This window comes from Panthera uncia, chromosome D2 (assembly GCF_023721935.1).
Source record: "Panthera uncia isolate 11264 chromosome D2, Puncia_PCG_1.0, whole genome shotgun sequence".
Lineage (NCBI taxonomy): Eukaryota > Metazoa > Chordata > Mammalia > Carnivora > Felidae > Panthera > Panthera uncia.
In genome coordinates, this window is record NC_064818.1 from 7,961,592 (window position 1) to 7,982,224 (window position 20,633).

Consider the following 20,633-nt stretch of genomic DNA (forward strand, 5'->3'; position numbering starts at 1 on the left):
GTTGTAGGTCAAGGAAAATCTGTATATTTATTATGTTTCGTATGTGTTTAATATATATTATAATCAGACATCTGTGCGTGTGTAATACACGAAGTTACTATTCTGTATTCGCATATAAGGCTACCGGTACTGAGGTCATAAGACAGCAAAGTGATATAATGGCCCGGCAGGTTGTGAAGTCACTGTGGGTTATCCTATTGATATACTTTCATCCATGTTTCCATGTACCTGTGTATTTTCAAATTCTTTCCACTTCGAGCATTTAGTTGGAACTTCCCAGGTTAGTGTGAGTGTACCTTTTCCTGGGAAGCGTCCACGTCCACAGCCCTGTCATGTCCCGGGATGTGCCACCAGAGGGAGCCACGATGTAACGGGTAAGGTCCCCCTACAGAAACCTGAGAGGGGCAGAGGCCAAGGCCGCAGGTTACCAGTAACATATTTCAGATTTATTAAAAAACACGTAGGTAACAAGTCAGAGCTTTGGCTAGGAATGATTTGGAAAAGAATCGAAGGCGTTACTCCACAAAACATTCACAGTTGTGTGCCAGAGACAGACAAGAGAGCAAGGAAGTGTTTTAGAAGCATTTGCGGTGGACAATGGATGGCCCGGCCTCGTCGTATTCCTGTTTGCTGATCCACATCTGCTGGAAGGTGGACAGAGAGGCCAGGATGGAGCCCCCGATCCAGACAGAGTATTTGCGCTCCGGAGGGGCAATGATCTGTTGGCCGGGAGGAGAAAGAAGGACTGTTAGCGAATTAGGGTAGGACCATGCCACCATGGTCCACACAGCTCAGGTTCCAGGGACAGTCTTGGGTGTCAGATGCCTAACCCCAACCCCAACCCCAACCCCAACCCAAGGGATGTGACTAGGCTGTGAAGTTAGAGACTCTCCAATGAGCGCATTTGTTCCTCTGGTTTCTTTTACACAATCTATTCCAAAGCACCTGTAACAACTCTAAGGGGGTTGGTCTATGAAATGAGAAACTAAATGTGGGCCCCAAATCCTGCACGGCCTCCGCTCAAGAACACTGATGACGTCTCAGACGCTGTGTCTCAGAACTCAGCACGACACCAGCATCCTCAACGAGAAGCTTTGATTGTGCCAGAACTTACGAGACAAGTCTTGCTCCACCTGATTATGTCTACTGAGACCGTGGGGTCCCCCGGATGGATGACCACTTCCCTGGGGGTGGCTCCCAGTTGAGCTGCCCTGACTGGCTTTCCCGCTGCACGGGCCTGACACGCAGGCCATGCTCACGTTTCTTAAATGAATGGTTTGGACGCAGAGAGCAGTGAATCGGGGTCCAGGGGTCCCCTCCACCTGCCATCGCCCAAAACACAGATAGCTACAGTTAAGCCAGTCCCAAATCCACTCCAGACTTAGATTCTTGGGTAGAAACAAAGGTGGACATTTGGGCAAAAAAGACAAGGTATTTCTGAAACCCTGGGGGAAAGGTTTCATTTCTGTTTATCCCCCAAGCTCCGTTTGAACATTTATTTTTGAATACAAGTAGCTGCTTTTCACTGCGTACTTACCACGTGCCCACTATGCTCAACGTTTTACATGAATTATTCTCATAACCACTTTAAGGAGTATTGAGTAGTGCCCTGCCACACGTGGGGAAACTGAGGCTGAGAGAGTTGTTGCTGCTGTTGTTGTTGTCGTCTTTAAGCAGACTCCACGCCCGATGGGGAGCTCAAACTCACGACCCCAAGATCAAGAGCCACGTGCTCTACCGACTAAGCCAGCCAGGTGGCCCCGAGAGACGTTGGAGCACAGGCGTAGGTCCCACTGGCTGTATGCCTGTCAGACCCAGTATTCAAACCCGGACCTCTCCCAGGTGGTTTTTTGTCTGTCTGTCTGTTTGTTTCATTTCGTTTCATTTTAGAAGTAACTTTGCCAGTCGGGGGTAATTTTAGATTTACGGAAAAGTGGTTAAAGCGAGTGCAGGGTTTCTATAGCCCCCTTCCAGTTTCAGTTTCGCCTAAGGTCGTAACCTTTACTGCCCCAGGTTTTTAACGGTGTTCTCTCACCGCACCGGAGCCCAGAGTTCCATATTCATTTTATTCCAGAAGCTGAGTCTGGAGGAGCAGGAGCCAGCCAGCTCCGGCTGCAGCTGCTGTAACGCACCCCCACCTAGGCTGGCTTTGTCCGTGAGCCCGGAGCTGGTTTCCTGTCTCTCCCTCCAGGGTGGGGTGGGGTTGGGGGGGGGGGGAGACAGCCGATCAGAGGAGCATCCAAGAAACACCAACCTCAGGAACCTGTCTCTCCTGTCACCATGCAGTCTTTCAGAGCCTGGGACGCAGGCCGAGAGCTCTGGTCTGGAACTCTGTACGTGATCTGCAGACCCTCTTCCCGAGAAAGAGAAGGGAGTGCAAATCACAGAGAAGGTGCCCGAACACTTCTCGTGTGTGTGATCTGCATGTGGAATGCCCTTTCTCCCGCTCCCTGTGACAGGGGTCAGAGAGTCCCAGCAGGGCCTTCTGATTTCAGAGAGTGATAACAGCTTTCGGGAATCACCGGGCACGTGTAAGTTCGCCTCCAAAGAACGGTGTCTGTTTAATCTCTGAGTTCGCTTCGCTGGGACTCGGAACACAATAGAAGGGTCTTTGGTGGCTCGGGGACTGAGCTGGCTCATCCTGGAGTGATTCTGCGCTTCTGAGCGCCCGGATCAAAAGGCGCCCCAGACAGAGATGACGACCCAACTCTAATCCCGGCCACCGACAGGTGATCACTTTTAGTAGTGGAAGGAGGAGCGGATGCTATTGAACCCACGGCTTTTCAGCCTCTTCAGAAATATGTGTGGCTCCTCTGACTTTTTTTAAATGTCTCGGTGAGACGTGGATGCACTATTTTTGTGATGGGGAGAAACGACACGCGTGTATTTTTAAGAGCAATGACGGAAATCGTCTAGACTTATGGTGATCGCTTCACAATATATACAAATACTGAATTAGGTTGTACACCTGAAACGAATCCAATGTTATATGTGAGTTATATCTCCATAAAAAAAATAAAGGGATACGCACACACGGGAGCTTTGGTGACCTTTACCTGAAAGTAGCTGATAGAAAAGATAATTGTAGATTAAATTTTGTATGGAATAACTTAGATTCTCTTATGAACTGGACTGACTTATAGCCAATAAAGAGTGGAATTTGTGGGGGTGGCTGGGTGGCTCCATTGGCTAAGTGTCCAACCCTTGATTTCTGCTCAGGTCCTGATCTCATGGTTTGTGAGATGGCTCTGCACGTCAGGCTCTGCAGTGACAGCACAAAGCCTGCTTGGGATGCGCTCTCTCTCTCTCTCTCTCTCTCTCTGCCTCTCCCTTGCTCATGCTCTCTCTCTGTGTCTCTCAAAGTAAAATAAACATCAATAATAATAATGAAAATAAAGAGTGGAACGTGTGGACGTGGATCCACCACCTAGTCCTGGAACCCATGAGCACACATAAGTAACACGTGTTGCTCTGAAGAGCCCGTCACGTCTGGTGACGGGGTCGGTACCTCCAGCAGCAGAACCGTAGCATCTGACCCCGAACCGTACCTTGATCTTCATGGTGCTGGGCGCCAGGGCGGTGATCTCCTTCTGCATGCGGTCGGCGATGCCCGGGTACATGGTGGTGCCCCCGGAGAGGACGTTGTTGGCATACAGGTCCTTCCTGATGTCAATGTCGCACTTCATGATGCTGTTGTAGGTGGTTTCATGGATGCCGGCAGACTCCATCCCTGCAAAGGAGACACAAGCCATGACCCTCGGGTAGTGGGCGACACCCAGGTCGGACGCAGAAGACCTGTATGAGCCTCTGGGGGGGGGGGTCTCACAGTGGGCTGAAGCTCGGCAGGAACCACAGTGTAAGAACCGCCCATCCGAGCGACCAGAAGGCTCTAGTAATGCTCCCTGTGCTCCCATGTCTGATCTAGCGAGGAGGCCCTGATGGGGCACCGTAGGGGCGGAGGGTTACAACATCACATCGCTGATCTTTAACAGACTCACTTCTAGGTGGGGTGCAAGGAAGGACAGAGCCTTCAGGCCCCCCACGGAGGGTCCCGTGCAGAGCCAGCGCCCCTGCCATAGCTCAGGGCACTGACTCCCCGGGAAGGTGCTTCATCCGATTTGGACAAGGCTCCTTTCTCTTCTTTTTTTATGTTTCTTCATTTTTGAGAGGGGGGAGGGCCAGAGAGAGGGGGACAGAGGATCTGAAGCAGGCTTCGAGCTGTCGGCACAGAGCCGGACGCGGGGCTTAAACCCAAGAACCGTGAGATCATGACCCGAGCGGAAATCAAGAGTCCTACGTTTAATTGACTGAGCCACCCAGGGGCCCCACAATCCTCATTCTACACATGAAGACACAGAGGCTTGGGGACGTTAAGTGGCCTTCCTTCCCAAGATCATGAAAGTAGAACTTAGACTGAGCCCGGGCTCCCCCGTCCCAGAGCCCACCCTCTGTAAACAACAACGCTAACCTTTGTCCGAGGTCAGTGCTCATGTAGGAACAGGCTCTTCCATTTTTCTCTCTCCCGCCCCACTCCTCCCACAGTCCCAGCATTCAATGTTATCCTCCCCATCTGTCCATGGCTCCACTGTGTCCTCGGCACAGGCAAGATCTGATTTGTTCACCATTCTCCAGACACACGGACAGTGTTTGCTTAGAAAGAAAATTCCTGGGGCACCTGCGTGGCTCAGTCAGTTGAGTGTCTGACTTTTGGTTTCAGCTCAGGTCATGATCTCACGGTGCATGAGTTCAAGCCCTGCGTTGGGCTCTGCACTGACAGCACAGCCTGCTTGGGATTCTCTCTCTCCCTCTCTCTGCCCCTCCCCTGCTTGCACTTTCTCTTCCTGTCTCTCTCAAAATAAATAAGGAAAAAACACTCCTTTCCTGGCCTCCTTCTCTCTCTAAAACTGTGACACTCTTTCCCTTGCCCTGGTTTAGAAATGCATTTGGTCCTGTGGCCCCTGTCATATGTCCCCCCCCCCATGTAGAAGGATGCTGATGGCCAGGGGCTAGGGGGATGCAAGGGGCTAGGGTGCCTTCCCCTTCCCGGGGACGGGATGCTGGGACCCACCGATGAAGGACGGCTGGAACAGGGTCTCCGGGCAGCGGAAGCGCTCGTTCCCGATGGTGATCACCTGCCCGTCGGGCAGCTCGTAGCTCTTCTCAAGGGAGGAGGAGGACGCGGCTGTGGCCATCTCATTTTCAAAGTCTAGAGCTACATAGCACAGCTTCTCCTTGATGTCCCGGACAATCTCACGCTCGGCTGTCAAGATACAGACACGAGGGTTTGTACCTGTGCTAAAAACCCACCTGCCTCACATCAGTCTCTCCCACGGTGTGGGTTCACGGGGTGTAAGTTCACCATTCTAGAGCCCCACATCTACAATGGTAATGAAACTATAGAGAGTCCCTGAGGGAACCACTCTGTCCCTGGCAGAATGGTGGACTCGTGGAAAAGATTGTCTGGGAAATGCAGGGCAGGAGTGAAAGGAGCGAGCCAGGGAAAGGCGCAGAGGAGGGCAGCCTTCTGTACCTTATGTTTTCTTTTTTTCGGGAGCAACGGTTCACTCTCTGTTATAAGTGTTTTATACTAGTTTGTCATATTGGATTTTCGGTTGACCAGGAAGTCTTATGCTGAAATCTTATGCTTTGGGGCCCCGCGGTTTTCAAAAAGCTCCACAGATCCACGGTGCTTGGCCCAGTAGCTACACCACTGGTGTATCCATTACCTTCCAGAAGGAGGCAGGCCCTGGCTCAGGACCAGTCCTAGACCAGAAGGCTCAGTGATGCATATTGAAGGAGGTGTGGAGGAAGCAGGCGGCCAGTCCCTTCCAGATTCCTACACTTGGAACTTCTAAGCTATGGGTTCCATCCAGGCCCCTGGAACCTTGGGGAGATATTCTGGGGTTCTTTGCGGGGAGAAGAGGAATGTAGGAATTAATTCACCTCCCTACCCCAGAAGGAAGCCTGAACATCCACAGGGCTCAAGCTCAGAGTCTATAATAAACCTGAGGCATGTCCAGAAACTGAGATATTTGGACAGTACCTGACCGATGAGTGGAGGGAAGGCGGTTAGGGCTGACGAGTGGAGGGAAGGCGGTTAGTGGAGGACATCCCAACATGTCTAGCACCGTGGGACTCTGCCTTGTAAGTTCGCACTGGGGGCCACCAACACAGAGGCCAAAGACACATGGATAGCTTCCTGCCAGGTTGGCCTTCATGTCAGCTAACAATCACTGAATTACTGACTTATAAACACTGAATTACTCAGTGTCGGTATCACTTAATCCGGCAATCATGTCGGGGGTGAAACCTTATTCACGGATGAGGAGGCCGCAGGTTGGTGAGTTGGGTCACCCCCACTAGTGCATGGCAGAACTGGGACCCACGCCCTACCTAGATGTCACCAAGCCCGCCAACCAGTGTGCCACATTCATTGCGTTCCATCTCTGCACTCTCAGCTTCCCATTTGTGAACAGAGGAGGTTAAAAAGTGTCCAAGTAACAGGCCCCTGAGGAGCTTACGCTGGAGGTTCTCACCATTCTTCTCAAGAAAGAAGGCCGTGCTTTGCTTTGAGCATCCGAGGCAGGCCTTGCCAGCTGCACGGTCCCCTCCCGTCATGTCCCTGGATGGTGGCCAAGGTCCTCGAGGTTCCCGTGAAGAAGACGCGGCCCCTGCACCCCCGCCCCTCACTCCCACGGGCCTCACTCACCGGTGGTCACGAAGGAGTAGCCGCGCTCGGTCAGGATCTTCATGAGGTAGTCGGTGAGGTCGCGGCCGGCCAGGTCCAGACGCATGATGGCGTGGGGCAGGGCGTAGCCCTCGTAGATGGGCACGTTGTGGGTGACCCCGTCTCCCGAGTCCAGCACAATGCCTGGGGGACAAATCGCACGACAAAAGTCACCACGGCCCCTGGGGCGTGGTCCCTGGCTGGCCCAGGAGAAGGGGAGTTTCTGAGCCTCTGACTTGAAAAAGAGAGAAAGCATGTGGTAGGATAGGCGAGGCAGGACAGGCTTGGGGAACATAAAGAAAGAACAGGAAGAGAGAAAAAGTCCTGCTGGAAATAGGAGCTTGAGGGCTTATTTTCATTATTTCTTTTAAGCTTATTTACTTATTTGTTTGTTTATTGAACATTTATTCAGTTTTGAGAGACAGAGATAGAGCACAAGCAGGGGAGGGGCAGAGAGAGAGACACAGAATCCGAAGCAGGCTCCAGGGTCTGAGCTGTCAGCACAGAGCCCGACGTGAGGCTCAAACCCACAGACCATGAGATCATGACCTGAGTCGAAGTGGGGCACTTCCCGACTTAGCCAGCCGGGCACCCCTATTTATTTTGAGAGAGAGCGCGAGCAGAGGCGGAGAGAGAAGACAGAGAGAGAATCCCAAGCAGGCTCCACGCTTTCCGCACAGAACCTGACTTGGGGCTCGATCTCACCAACCGTGAGATCATGACCTGAGCCAAAATCGAGAGCCAGCCACTCAACCAACTGAGCCACCCAGGCACCCCTCCAGGGCTTGTTTTTAAAGGTGGAAAGAAGACCTTTCAGGGCTGGGATTGGCCCTGTCAGTTCTAACTACCCCCCACCCCAGGCCATCCAAACCCCATGTTGATAACCATCAAAGCCCACAACGGATGGTGCTTCCATTCGGGGCTCCCAATACCGCGTCCACCTACCGGTCGTACGTCCAGAGGCGTAGAGGGACAGCACCGCCTGAATAGCCACATACATGGCCGGGACATTGAACGTCTCAAACATAATCTGCAAAGCAACCGAAAGAGCTTAAGTTAGTGATGTCTCCAGTCTCAACAAGAATGTTCAGGGGAGCACCTCTTGCGGGTGGGCTCAGAATACAGATGGGCCCGCCTGGCTCTGGGCAGAGGAGACTGGGGCAGGGGGGCGGTGCACATGTGACTGGCAGGGGCTGTGCGGGCTCTGGCCTTGGCCCTGGCTCCAGTGTGACCCAGGAGGGCTCGCCAGACTAACAGCTGACTTCTGTGGCCTTCCTTCCTGGTGTCTCAACTGTGAACGGAGGAGTTTGGTCTAGGGGAGCTTGAGTGTGGGCAGTCGAGGACGCACGCATGATATCAAAGCCAAAAGACCAAGGAAAGACAGCATTCCGGTTTTGACGTCTCTAGTCTACAGGAGAAGACCTTTTAAACCAGAAGCTCAGATGGGTTTGGATTAGCCCAGTTCTGTGATTTGTCTGAAGTTCCTTTTAACCTCTTCCACTTTCCAGGGAGCTGCTGAGTCAATGCCAGCCCTAGACTCTGAGGCCACTTTGGCTGCTGTGGTCGAGACCTTGATTCCTGGAAGACAAGATCTGCCCACTGATAGCAGAGGACCACGTGTGAATGGCAGGGCCTCAACTCATGTGGTGTGGGGACAAGATCAGAATGGGAGCCCCTCCAGGTCACTCATGAGAAGTGTGTGCCCACAAACGTGCCCACGGGCCTCCATTTCTCCATCGGCGAAGCCCCCCCTGGGCCATCCCCCAGAATGTCTGACATGGTTTGCTAGAGAGCCATGCTTCCCAAATATTTTTCTGCCTCCGCACCATTCACAAGGACGATCACGCCCATCAGAAATGACATCGCTTGCCTCACGGAGTGACTCCCAGGCACACAGATGTCCCCTGGAGAGAATGACCATGCATGTGTTGGGGTAATCAGCAAGAGCTCTTCTGGGGAAGAAGCCATACAGTATTTCTATGATGTCTATGGATTGTTCTCCAAGGCCAAAAGATCCTAGGTCAGTTCCAGGCTCTGGCACGTCTAGCTGTGTGACCTTGGGACAGTCTTATGTATTGGATCCTTGAATGATTCATTTATATAATCAGATATATAATTATATAGTCATTTATATAATATAACATGCTTCTCATTGCTAAGATTTAAAGAGACCATGCATGTAAAATTCTTAACCCAGAGCTTAACTATAACAAGTGTTAAATTGACATCAGATTTTTTATTCGATAGCTCATCCAAACTGGAAACCTTGTCTGGCTGGTGGAATGGATGGTCTCCTGCTATAAGGTCTTTGAGTTTCAGCCTAGTCACAAGAGTGCCAATAAAAACCATTCGGTGAAGCATCTGACTTCGGCTCAGGTCATGATCTCGTGGCTCACAAGTTCAAGCCCCTCATCGGGCTCTGTGCTGACAGCTCAGAGCCTGGAGCCTGCTTTGGATTCTGTGTCTCCCTCTCTTTGCCCCTCCCCTGCTCACACTCTGTCTCTTTCTCTCTCAAAAACAAATTAAAAAAAATAAATAAATGAACTATCCTTTGTTGAATGTTTACTATATGAGGCACCATGAAACACATTTAACATTTTGCCTCGTTGATCTTCACGTCAGCCCTCTGAAAAGTGATAGCACTAATATTATTCCCCATGTATAGATGGACAAGGAAACTAAAACTCAAAGAAATGAAGTGGCTTCATTAAACTCACGTAGCTGATGAGTGACAGATCCAGTTTGCAAACCTCTCTCTGAGCTAAGAACCAACTTCCTGCCGTACTTTGAAACGATTTCTCCTTGGAAGTTTTTAAGCTAACGTAACACCTTTGACAATGAAATATTTGCATTTCCTATTGCTTTTGGAGTCACGGGGCAGTTTCTGCAGTCGGCCACGCTACTGTCTCTGGCCTCCCCGGAGTCCCTGGAAAGCTGTTGGTCTGTGAGGGGGCCGCTGGGCGCACTATCTCTCTGCTGTCCTGCCCCGCCCCTTTCCAACAGGACTGTCCCCTAACCCCAAATGCTGGATCCTGGAGTGGATGCTCACCTGGGTCATTTTCTCCCGGTTGGCCTTGGGGTTCAGGGGCGCCTCGGTGAGCAGAGTTGGATGCTCTTCGGGGGCGACACGAAGCTCATTGTAGAAAGAGTGGTGCCATATCTAGCAGGGGACGGAGGAGAAACACAATGATGCAACGTCACGGAAGGCTGCAGACCCCAGAGAGGGGCCGGAATGAGCTAAATGAAACCAGGATCAAGCAGAATGTTACAAGCACTCATCAGATGTCCACAACTTTACTGACGTGGGCACCGCAGCCCAGAGATTGTGCGTAACTTACCCAAGGGTTCACAGCTCGTAAGCGACTGAGCAAAATCCTAAACCCAGGACTATGGGCCAGGATGGCATGGTGGCTCACAGCACAGAATCTGAAGTCAAAACGGGTTCAAATCCCCCATTTCTTGGTTGTGTGAGCTTAGGCAAATTTTAACCCTTCTCGGCTCACCTCACCATGGGTAATATCAAAATAACTAGTATGTCTTTGCAAGAGCCCTACAGTTACTATTGAGTCCAGGGTCTGACCCAGAATGAATATTCCTATTATTCAGCTATATCTTTTTTTAAAGTAATCTCTGTGCCCAATGTGGAGTTGGAACTCACAACCCTGAGATGAGGTGTCTCATGCTCTACCGACTGAGCCAGCCAGGCGCAAACCGTGTCTTTCCTCCTCCTTCCACTTTAGTGAATATTCACGGCAAAATGGTTTAGTTTAGCAAGCAAGAGGACAAATGAGTGAATGTGTGAATGGGAGAATGAAGCTGACCTAAAAAAATCTAGTTGCCCTTTTTAATACATTTCAGGAAATTTCCCTCTGCGATATATGCTAAGAGGACAGGTCTCCCCGCCTCCTCCCTCCCCTCCTTGCTCTCCAGGGCTGGCTGAAGCCTGCCTTCGGTGGTGCCCTCAGGACCTCCCATTGGTGGTCAGGTGCTTGACCTTCAGGTGCTTCCCAAAAAGCCTGCTCCTATTCATAGCGTGTTTGTGTGATGTACTCTGGTCGTGAGTTTGCTTCATGGTTGAGCATCCTCTTTAATCATCAGATGCCAAAGAGAACAAACCATTGCAAAGAAGTCTAAATTAATGACTTCTAAAGGCCTGGAAATTCTCCCCTGGCACCAGGAGCATTAGATTCATCCAGAATGAAAACAAAACAGGAACAGCTCGTGAAAATTGACAAGTTGACGAAAGCTAGATTGATCTTGTCCCAGTCTCTCCGGTGTTGAATTTGTGGTTTCCAGAAAAGAACTAGGGAGCTTGAAAGTTATACCCCTCTGGGGGAGCAGAAACGGCAGAGAGCTCAAGAAATCCCGCCAGTCATATTATATACTGTGGTTATTCTGGAACAGCACTGACGATACAGCTGATCCCCCCCGGCCCCGTCCACAAACCTCTCTGCCCACCCCCCTCGCCTCTCTCTCTCCCGAAGACGCTTTAAATTCAGATTTTAGAAATGATGACTTTATTCATCCCAGTGCTCTGCCTGCGGTCTGAGATGCTGCCAGCTCCACGGGGAAGCTCTTAAGAGCATTTCCTGCTGCCGTTAACAGCGTCTCTCAGCGCAAACTGCAGCCTTACCCAAACCCAGCCTCTCAGACTAAGCAGACCTAAGGAAATGCAATTTTCCGGAGTCCCTGGAAAGCTGTTGGTCTGTGAGGGGGCCGCTGGGCGCGGCATTATTGCTGATCAATTCTGGCAATACCACTTTCTGAGAGCGTGTGTACATGCGTGTGCCTGTGTGTGTGTGTGAGTCTGTGTGTCTGTGTGAGCGTGCGTGAGTGTGTGTGAATGAGCGTGCACGTGGGTATGCGTGTGCGTGCCTGTATGTGCATGTGTGTGAGCATGTGTGAGTTGTGTGTGCGCCTGTGTGTAGGGAGCTGACAAAAGTCCAGATATTGTGGTTCTAATATATTTTGCTACCTTAAGAGAACTAGCGTCTTGTTCTCATTGGTCTTTCTGTTTTTTCTCCGATCGCTTGCGTGTCTATGATGCCGAATACCAAACATCAAAATCCTAGGATTTAACTCTTCTCGGAAGCTCTTTTATATGAATCTGGGAGGTTTTAAAGCACTCTCTTCATAGAACACAGAGAGGCACTTTCTCAAATACTTATTGAAAAATGTTTGTCCGCTCCTTGCGCTTCAGTGCGCTGGGGAACTTTCAGGAATGTCCCAAATCCGCAATGTCACGGCTCTCCCTTCTAGAGTGAAAACTAAAATACTTCAAAAAAACGGTTCAGGGTGAGTTAATGAAAAGCTTTCAAAAGAGCATGGGCGGGGCGGGGCTTCACCCAGCCCTCCTCCACTGGGAGTCCTTGCCTCCCTGCCTCCAGTAAGCGGTGGGGGGGCAGGAGTGGGAGTGTTGTTCCCCCCCCCCCCCCCCCCCCCCCCCCAACCTGCTGGCCTTAGGAAGGTAATCCAGTGCAATAGGCTCTTAATTCCCACCACTGGCAAATGGCTACTGTTCGAATCCACAGAACAGTATCCCTCTGATTAGTGTAGAAACCCTGTTAGGCAAGAGATTTGGGTGTGCGTGTTTTTAAAGACGTATTTCAGGATTTTTTTTTTCAACAGTAACAAGATGCTTTGAACCAGGAGCCACAGAAACCAGGCATCCTGAGGGCTCCGCGCACAGAGAACCTCCAGTACCTTTTCCATATCGTCCCAGTTGGTGATGATGCCATGTTCTATCGGGTACTTCAAGGTCAGGATTCCTCTTTTGCTCTGTGCTTCGTCCCCCACGTAGCTGTCCTTTTGTCCCATGCCCACCATTACTCCCTGCAAAGATTCAACACAGCACAAGTCAGCCTCCCCCAGGACTCGTGGACTGATGACAATCCAGTCACAAAGGGTTAAGTCATTGTGGTAGAAAGTTCCTCTTTTGGTATCAAGAACATGACATTCTGTCTTAGGGTCACTATGCTCTGAAGCAACATCCCTCAGTTGACTGGCAACAGGCCTGAAGCAGTCTCCAAATAGCAGAGGGCCCTGTGGGGGAAGCAACTTTACGTTGCGTTTTTTTTGTCTGCCATATTTCTTAGCAAGCTCTATTAGGACAGAAGATGTGTTGGCTTGTTCACCACGACAACAAATTGCCAGGGACTTATGTGTCACTCAACAATTACTTGCTAAATGAATGTATGAAATTTTACATATTAGTTAAATGGCACTGTGCTCTTATAAATCCCTTAAGCTATTAAAATTGTCACCCACCCAAGAGTATGTGAACAAGCATCATATCTACAAATGACCACTCAGTGCTTCGTTTCTAATGGATAAATCCATACCAATCAACAGTAAGACATTTGCCTAAACTAGGCAGAAGTTTGTTTTTTTTTTTATATAATTTATTGCCAAGTTGGCTAACATACAGTGTGGACGGTGTGCTCTTAGTTTTGGGGATAGAGTCCCATGATTCATCACTTACATATAACACCCAGTGCTCATACCAACAAGTGCCCTTTAACGCAATAAAGAGAAGCTTAAAAAACAAACAAAAAACTCCCCAAAAACAAAAACAAAAGAAAGGGAATTCTCATTACTGGGATTTTAAATTGCACTGGGGTGATTGTTTTAGAATTGCAGAACAGCATGGCTGCTAGAGATCCATAAATAGTGGCTTGTGCAAAATATCTCCATGCATACAGTTCAACAAAGAAACATCTCAGGTTTCATTCAGTGGAAGGGGCTATTATTCATTCTTGCGACCGTATGCCAAACTGAGAGCCACGAATATCAGTCAGATAGGGTCAACGAGCAGCTATATTTCTGACGTGAAGAATTTCTAAAACTGAGAGGTTTTTTTTTTTTACCATATGGCTCAGTTTTTTACCATATGGCTGCCCCCAATATTTTGTTTATATGTAATGTTCTATAAAATTAACATGTGGCTGTCTACATATATTTCATTGACACCTAAAGTATGTAAAATTACCTTCAGTAACAATGCTCACTTTCATCTAATATCAAGACCTTTGAGAGTGAGTGCCCTTGGCCTTTAATTTAGTTTCTTTCCAAAGAGTAGCTGAGGTACACATTATTAGGTACCTCATAGTATTTCTGATGATGATAATGATCATGAGACAAAAAGGTGAACTTATATCTGATAGGTGAACTTTATATCTGATAGGCACCCACCAGACAATCTGTCTATACCATATGTGAAATTCACACTTACTCCTACACATCCATCACCAGAGGTGTATTTTTAACAAGGTCACATAATTTCTGGGCAGAAAGCAATAGACAGACTGTGGGTACTCATGGGCACCCCGTCACAGAGGGGCCTGATGTGTCGCCCTGTTTCGCTCTACTGCAATCCAACCTTCCTTTTCTTGAATAAATCTGGTGTGCGACATCGTGTGGTTTTAAGGTATACGGTTGTTCTCTGGATGCATTTGTGTCTTGTCACGCGATGGTCGATGTGGCGATATTCATCACGTTACATAATCGCAGTACAATATTGCTCACCTGATGCCTGGGGCGCCCCACAATGGATGGGAAAACGGCACGGGGAGCATCGTCCCCAGCAAAGCCGGCCTTACAGAGCCCAGAACCGTTGTCACACACGAGGGCAGTGCTGTCCTCTTCTTCGCACATCTCGGCTGGAGCTGCTTCACAGGGTCCTAGGGGAACAGGAAAGAAGCCGCCCCGCTGTCATCCAGCAGCCATGTCATTTCACTGACCACTCCCACCTTCCAGAAGGGATGTGGGGTCCTTCTCTGTACTCCCGGAGCGCACTCCACTGACCCTTATACGACACAGCATTTATCTCAACGTACCGTAATTAGACTGACGCCAGAACTCAGACTTCCACATTCATACAACTGACCTCTAGCACGGTGGCCAGCACGTCACAGGTGCTCGTGGGCACTTTAAAGAATAACCAAGCAGGTGAATAAATGAACAACCGCAGAGCGCAGACAGGAAGATCCGATTAACGTGTCATGTGGGAGAGAAGTTTCTGGAATATGCTGTCTGCATCGGCCCGAACACATTTTTCTAGATATGTTATAACTTTTAACTATTTTCTTTAAAAGGTAGGTTTTGAGGGCCAGGCTGCATGTGAATATTTGGAAATGTTGAATGGAAGGTGTTTAAAAGAAAAATCTCCGGGCGTCTGGGTTGGTTAAGCGTCTGACTTCGGCTCAAGTCATGATCTCATGGTTTGTGGGTTTGAGCCCCACATCAGGCTCTGTGCTGACAGCTCAGAGCCTGGAGCCTGCTTCGGATTCTGTGTCCCCCTCTCTCTCTGCCCCTCCCCTACTTACACTCTGTCTCTCACTCAAAAATAAATAAGCATTAAAAAAAAAGAAAAATCTCTTTTGGTCTTGAGAACTTTTATTTTACCTTTGGAGAAACATTAAAAACAATTGAAACTTTCTAACAAGGTGCTTGAAATTTTAGGGGCCATAGTTATTCTCCATTAATAAAAATAACAGCTAACCTAAAATCCAAGCGAGGGAGAGTCTAATAAGTTACACATACCATAGTATAATATTTTGCTGTCATTAGGAAAGATAAATTAAGAGATAGGGAAAAGGTATATTCTACGTAAGAATAATAGATCAGAGAAAGTAACATTGTATGATCCTATTTAAAAATGTACATTTATGCATTGAAAACAGGTCAATTGTATTTGCCAAGATGTTGATGAGTATTATTTTGAGACAGTGGGTTTTGTAGGTGTTTTTAATGATCTACCCTGGGTTTTGTAATATTTTCTAAATTGGGCATGTATTCAATATTTTGAATATCCAACTCTTAAGCTCCGAGCCTATAACAAAATCTGAAAAGTGGGAGCAAAGCAGCAGCTTTGGAGAACAGGTCCATTAGAGAGACCATTTGCATGCAATGCCCTCATTTCTACTAATGAGAAAACCCAGAGGAAGTGTTTTGCTCAAGGGCACACAGGGCACTGGAGGCAGAGTTGAACCAGAGACCAAATGTCCTTGGCTACCCCCTGGACTTTCAATTCAGATTCCCTTCCATTTTTCCAAGCAGAATTATCCCATAAAAAGAGGGACACCCACCGTTGTCTGCTTGACTTTGAGAGCTTAAGATTTCAAGCTGAGGAAGATTCTTCTAAGTTGGTGAACCCATTGCACACCCTGACCCAGATATGAAATGCAATTCTTTAAAGGAAATTTCTGGGATGTAGGAGAAGAAGAAAAAAAAAAAAAACAACTTTTGCTTTTGTTCTGGAGCTCTGCCAGATCATTCCCATGAAATCAGTGCTGTTTCATTCGGAATGCTGTGTAACCCTTCGCAAAAGCATGAATCTCAACTGAGGCGATGCGTTTTAAAATCCAGGACGGGTACTATTCTCTCCCATTGACAAACAAGGAAATCAAGACTCAAGGCATTGAAGTGACTTATGCAAGATTCCAATGCTGGTAAAGTTAGGACCACGGAGATGGCAGAGTATGATGATTATAGGCTGCGACCTAGTAGGGTATTTAACATCTCTAAATCACAGTTTCCTTCCCTGTAAAACAGCAATAATATCAGTATGTGCTATACAGAGCTCTTACAATGGGGGGTTAGATTTTTAAAAAGCATTTGAAATGCTTTGTAGTGGCAAACACATTACGGATGCCCATAAATGTTAGTTTTAAAGGGATGATCATTGATAGCATGATAGCACTATGATCATTATCCCGTCCTCTTTATTTCTAGTTTTTGCTTTCTTTCCACACTGCCTCCAGGCGTAGCATGGGGATCCTTGACCTGTGGATTCCACTCCTAAGAACGGAAAACAAGACTTGCCAATGGCTTGCTCTTTCCTTCCCCACCCCTCCCTGCCCTTTCCAGATGCTGGATACCGCTTGGCATTCCTGTGATTGGCTTCCGTCCTACGGAAGGACGAGGGGAGTGGAGAAGTGAGATACGTAGAGGAGACAAGACAGGACAAGAAGTGAGAGTCGGAGGCGTGTGTCAGAGGCGGCCAGCACCAGCGGCGGGCTCTCTGTGGATGCACTAAGCAGACTTTCCAAACCCAAAGAGCTGAAAACAGGGCGACATACTTGGATATAGGACGCTCTGAGAATGTGACAGGACGGTCACCAGGAGCGCACGTCCCCTTCCCTAACTCTTTTGTTGGCCGGGAGGGCTTGGGGCTTGAATATACTGCAGAAAAAGCAGGCTGCCCCAGAGCATCAGCAAACATGCAGAAAATTTAAAAAATCTCAAAAGTCAGTAAACGTGTTCTTATTTGGTATAAAACAAAACAAACAGACAAAAAAGCCCAGGAGGGATTTTCTAATCTCTCGGACGAGCACTGTCATTGGAGAAGTCTCTGTGTCCCCGGAAAGAAGCCGACTCAGTGGTGTCCAAGCCTTATCTGACCTGAATGAGCAGCCGGGTTTGGAGCAAAGCATTTCCTAATTAGGTAAAACACACACGAGCGTCTGCGTTTGGAACTGCACCCTGGTCGGGGGGTTGTTCCAACTGCTTTTGCCTGCATCTTGTGCCAAAAATGAGTAGTTAGTGTGGGGAAGGCGGGGGGGGGGGGGGGGGGGGTAGGGGGGGAGGAAGGACACTACAGTTCCCAGCTCATCCGTCTTGAAATGCAAACCATATTTAGTCATGGATCACAGAATGAAGGCATATCTCAGCGTGGAAACTCTAGTCCGGGCTGAAGCGGCCAAGCCCCGATTTCCAGGTTCAGCCCGGGGACTGCCGCCTCGCTGCGGGGAGAGAGAAATGCAAACCAGACGTCCCTTAGGCTGACACACAAGCAGTTGTCAGCCGCTCCCTCCCTCTTTATTCACAGACAAAGATACAGCCTGTTTCCTGCTGCAAATGACCAGTGGAGCGTGCGAGGCACAGCCTGGAGTGTAAGTTCACAGACATGCCTTTGCTACAGAAGACACTACCAACTGCAGCCACAGGAACCCTGATGCGAGCACGTAAACAGCCAATACCAAACACGAGGCCACTAGACTCTGTTCACTTCTCAAATGCATTTCCAGGTGCCTCCAGCGGCCCTGAAAATACCATCCGATGAAAAATCCCCACGCCAAAGCGAACCACAAAAAGTACTAGGATCCCTGGTGCCTAAGTAGAAATAAATGCGTAACTCACTGGAAATTGCTAGGTTGCATCTCTGAAAGAGCACAGCCAGACCTGGGCTGTGGATGTAGTATAAACAGATGGTGCAGGGGACACACAGATTCTGTTCTGTCTTCCTTTCCTCCTCCCCCCACGCCAAACCGCATCTTAACTTTGTTCTTAATATTAGATATAATGGGAAGCTAAAAGCTACAATCATCTTAGTACTACAATGTTCATTCAGAAATTGCAGAGGGCACAAGCCCAAGTAAATCTCTGCAGATGACGTCTGAGTGCACTGAGTAATGTCAAGGCGCCGGGATGGGGAAGTCACAGCCCTGGGTCCGAGCCACTTACCCTGACAGCGCTCAGCTGGGCTTCTCCGCTCTGGGTGGTGTTCAGGGAAGCTGAACGCTGAAGGGTTATATAGCCCCTTGGCCTGCTTCCCTCCCCTTTGCTTCCCAAACAAGGAACAAAGATAGACTTGGGCCTGGCGTTCAGGCTAACACAACCATATAGGGACCTCAGCACAAAACTCTCTAATCTGGGTGGCCAGAGGTCTGGGTCTCTTCCACCAAATTCCACTGCTCTGCTCAAGAAACGGGAGGCAGGTCAGCTGCCTGAGGGGAGATAAACACCCAGGGCCTTCAGAGCAACTGCTGAGATGCCCGGACGCCCTGGGCTCGAGCAGTGGGGCAGGTGCACGCCCCGTCTACACATTCCGCAGAAGAAGCCAGCCCACGGTCTCACTGGCATTCCAGGGCATTTCCTAATAGAGCCGAGCACAGAGAGGAGCGGCCTCGAGAAGTAGGGACTTTTAAAACATTCTCCCACAAAGGAGGCCTGCAATGAAGAAAGGTATTGTTTCAACTGTTCATAAATAGAGAGAGAGCGCGCCATGATTTAATGGTAGTCACGCTATGTTGATAAATGGAGCCCAAGCATGGTATTCGTGGGAGCAGGAATTGACACACAGGCAGGGTTGACGGGCCCACGTTCTTCACAGAGGACCTTGGGGGTCTGCATGGCCTCCACCATTTGGGGACATCAGCTAGGCCTATCGACGTGGCGCTGCAGCAAAGGAACAGCCGTAATCATTCGGCTACGTTACTCAGGGACAGTAACATGCAGTAACAGTAGATGCAGTTTGGGAGAGAAAGGGGCGTGTTCAAGTTGAGGGGTCTGTCTGACCCTGCTCTCTACCTGCTGACCCGTTTGACAGGTGAGAGAGAGAGAGATCAGGTGGCCCACTCATTTCTCAAAGACAGGTAGTGTCGTTGAGGCAGGAATCTGGCTTTAAGTTTTCGTTCCCAAGTGTCAGTGGATAAGCTTCCATGGCTTTTCTTTTGTCCGCTCCCCTCCTTCAAGCCAGAGTTCTAACTAAATCCATAATAGAAATATTTGTGATGGATATCACGGGTATTTCTGGACCGCCGATACATGAGAAAAATCCCAGGGGGCACCTGAGTGGCTCAGTCCGTTAAGCTTCCGACTCTTGGTTTCGACTCAAGTCGTGATCCCACGGTTTACGCGTTTGAGCCCCTCATCGGGCTCTGCGCTGACAGTGTGGAGCCTGCTTGGAATTCTCTCTCTCCCTGCTCTCTCTCTCTCTCTCTCTCTGAAAATAAATAAACTTAAAAAAAAATTTTTAAGAGAAAATTTCAAACGGCTAAAGACTAAATAGTAATAGATTTCTCTCTGTTTTTCAGGACTTTCTCAACTGTGTCTAGTTTTTAACAACCAGAAAACACAACTGTCTGAATGTTCAGCTATGAAGACTACACAATATAATGTAAAATTGGGCTTGGGAGACGAAGCCAATGGTTTTTAATCACAGAGATCATGTGAAGCAAAAATTCCTTATTGTCCTGGTTAGCAGGCCAATCTGAGTATAGAGGTCATGTTCCTGTCTCAAACACAATCTGTGTCATGCTCGGTAACTTTGTAAAGTGAATGGTCTTCTAAACGCCAAGGACAAGAGCCTGGGTATTCACCTTTATGATTCATACGTCATTTTCTTCCTCGTGGACATCCACCGCTCTGGCAATAATCAGACTGTGATATAAACAGATACGCAAGGAGACTCAAGATTTGGTCTTTCCTCCATGTTTTTCCCCCTTTTTTTTCTTTCTCCTTCCCTCCTTCCCTCTCTCCCTCCCCCGTCTCTTTCTCTCTTTTCTTCATCTATGATACTAACCAGGGAGGACCTATAACTTAAAATAAACTTCCGAGCAAGTGATTAAATGGTCTCGCTGTCTGGGTTTGAGATTTATACTGTTGTGCCCCATCCAAGTCTCCCCACTGAGAGAAAACAGCATCGGATGAGTGCGTGTGTGCACGAAGAAATCTCCAGCCAAGCGGCCAGATACCTTCCGTATCCAAGGAGTTACGGGCCAATTAGGAAAACAGAAGTGCCTGATGACTTGATTGCAATTCAGGAAAACTATAAAATAAATTCCAAACTATAAGCACATAGTCAAGAATCCTCTTCAGACGTGCTGTTCTACAAACATCACACACACCATCTTGGTAACCTTATCCAGTGATGATTTAGTGTAAATCCCTTAAGATCTGGGACAAGTATAATGCTCTCTGGGGCCCAGTCCAGAGCTGAGTCAGCAGTGAGTATTCAATAATTGCCTACCAATGTCTTGCTTATTCTCTGTCCCCATCACCTGGTAGGTTTAAATTGGGCCACGTCAATGCTGGCAAACATCCATACAATCTGGATTCTGGTAGGAAAGTGACTTTTTGGCCACTGTCAAAACTTTAGGCCATACGAATTATTTCCTCTGGACGG

The 20,633-nt window shown here is 48.7% G+C and overlaps 1 protein-coding gene across 1 annotated transcript; it reads right to left on the bottom strand.

Annotated features, from left to right (window-relative positions):
- Nucleotides 1–424: 424 nt before the first annotated feature.
- On the bottom strand, nt 425–18,253 carry ACTA2 (actin alpha 2, smooth muscle). Its single transcript, XM_049646086.1, has 9 exons — nt 18,191–18,253; nt 14,252–14,406; nt 12,431–12,559; nt 9,777–9,887; nt 7,673–7,757; nt 6,710–6,871; nt 5,069–5,260; nt 3,549–3,730; nt 425–719 (listed from the first exon to the last, which is right to left on the bottom strand). The coding sequence occupies exons 2-9, from the start codon at nt 14,378–14,380 to the stop codon at nt 576–578; spliced, it is 1,134 nt and encodes a 377-aa protein (XP_049502043.1). The 5' UTR covers nt 14,381–14,406; nt 18,191–18,253; the 3' UTR covers nt 425–575.
- Between the last annotated feature and the right edge of the window lie 2,380 nt (nt 18,254–20,633).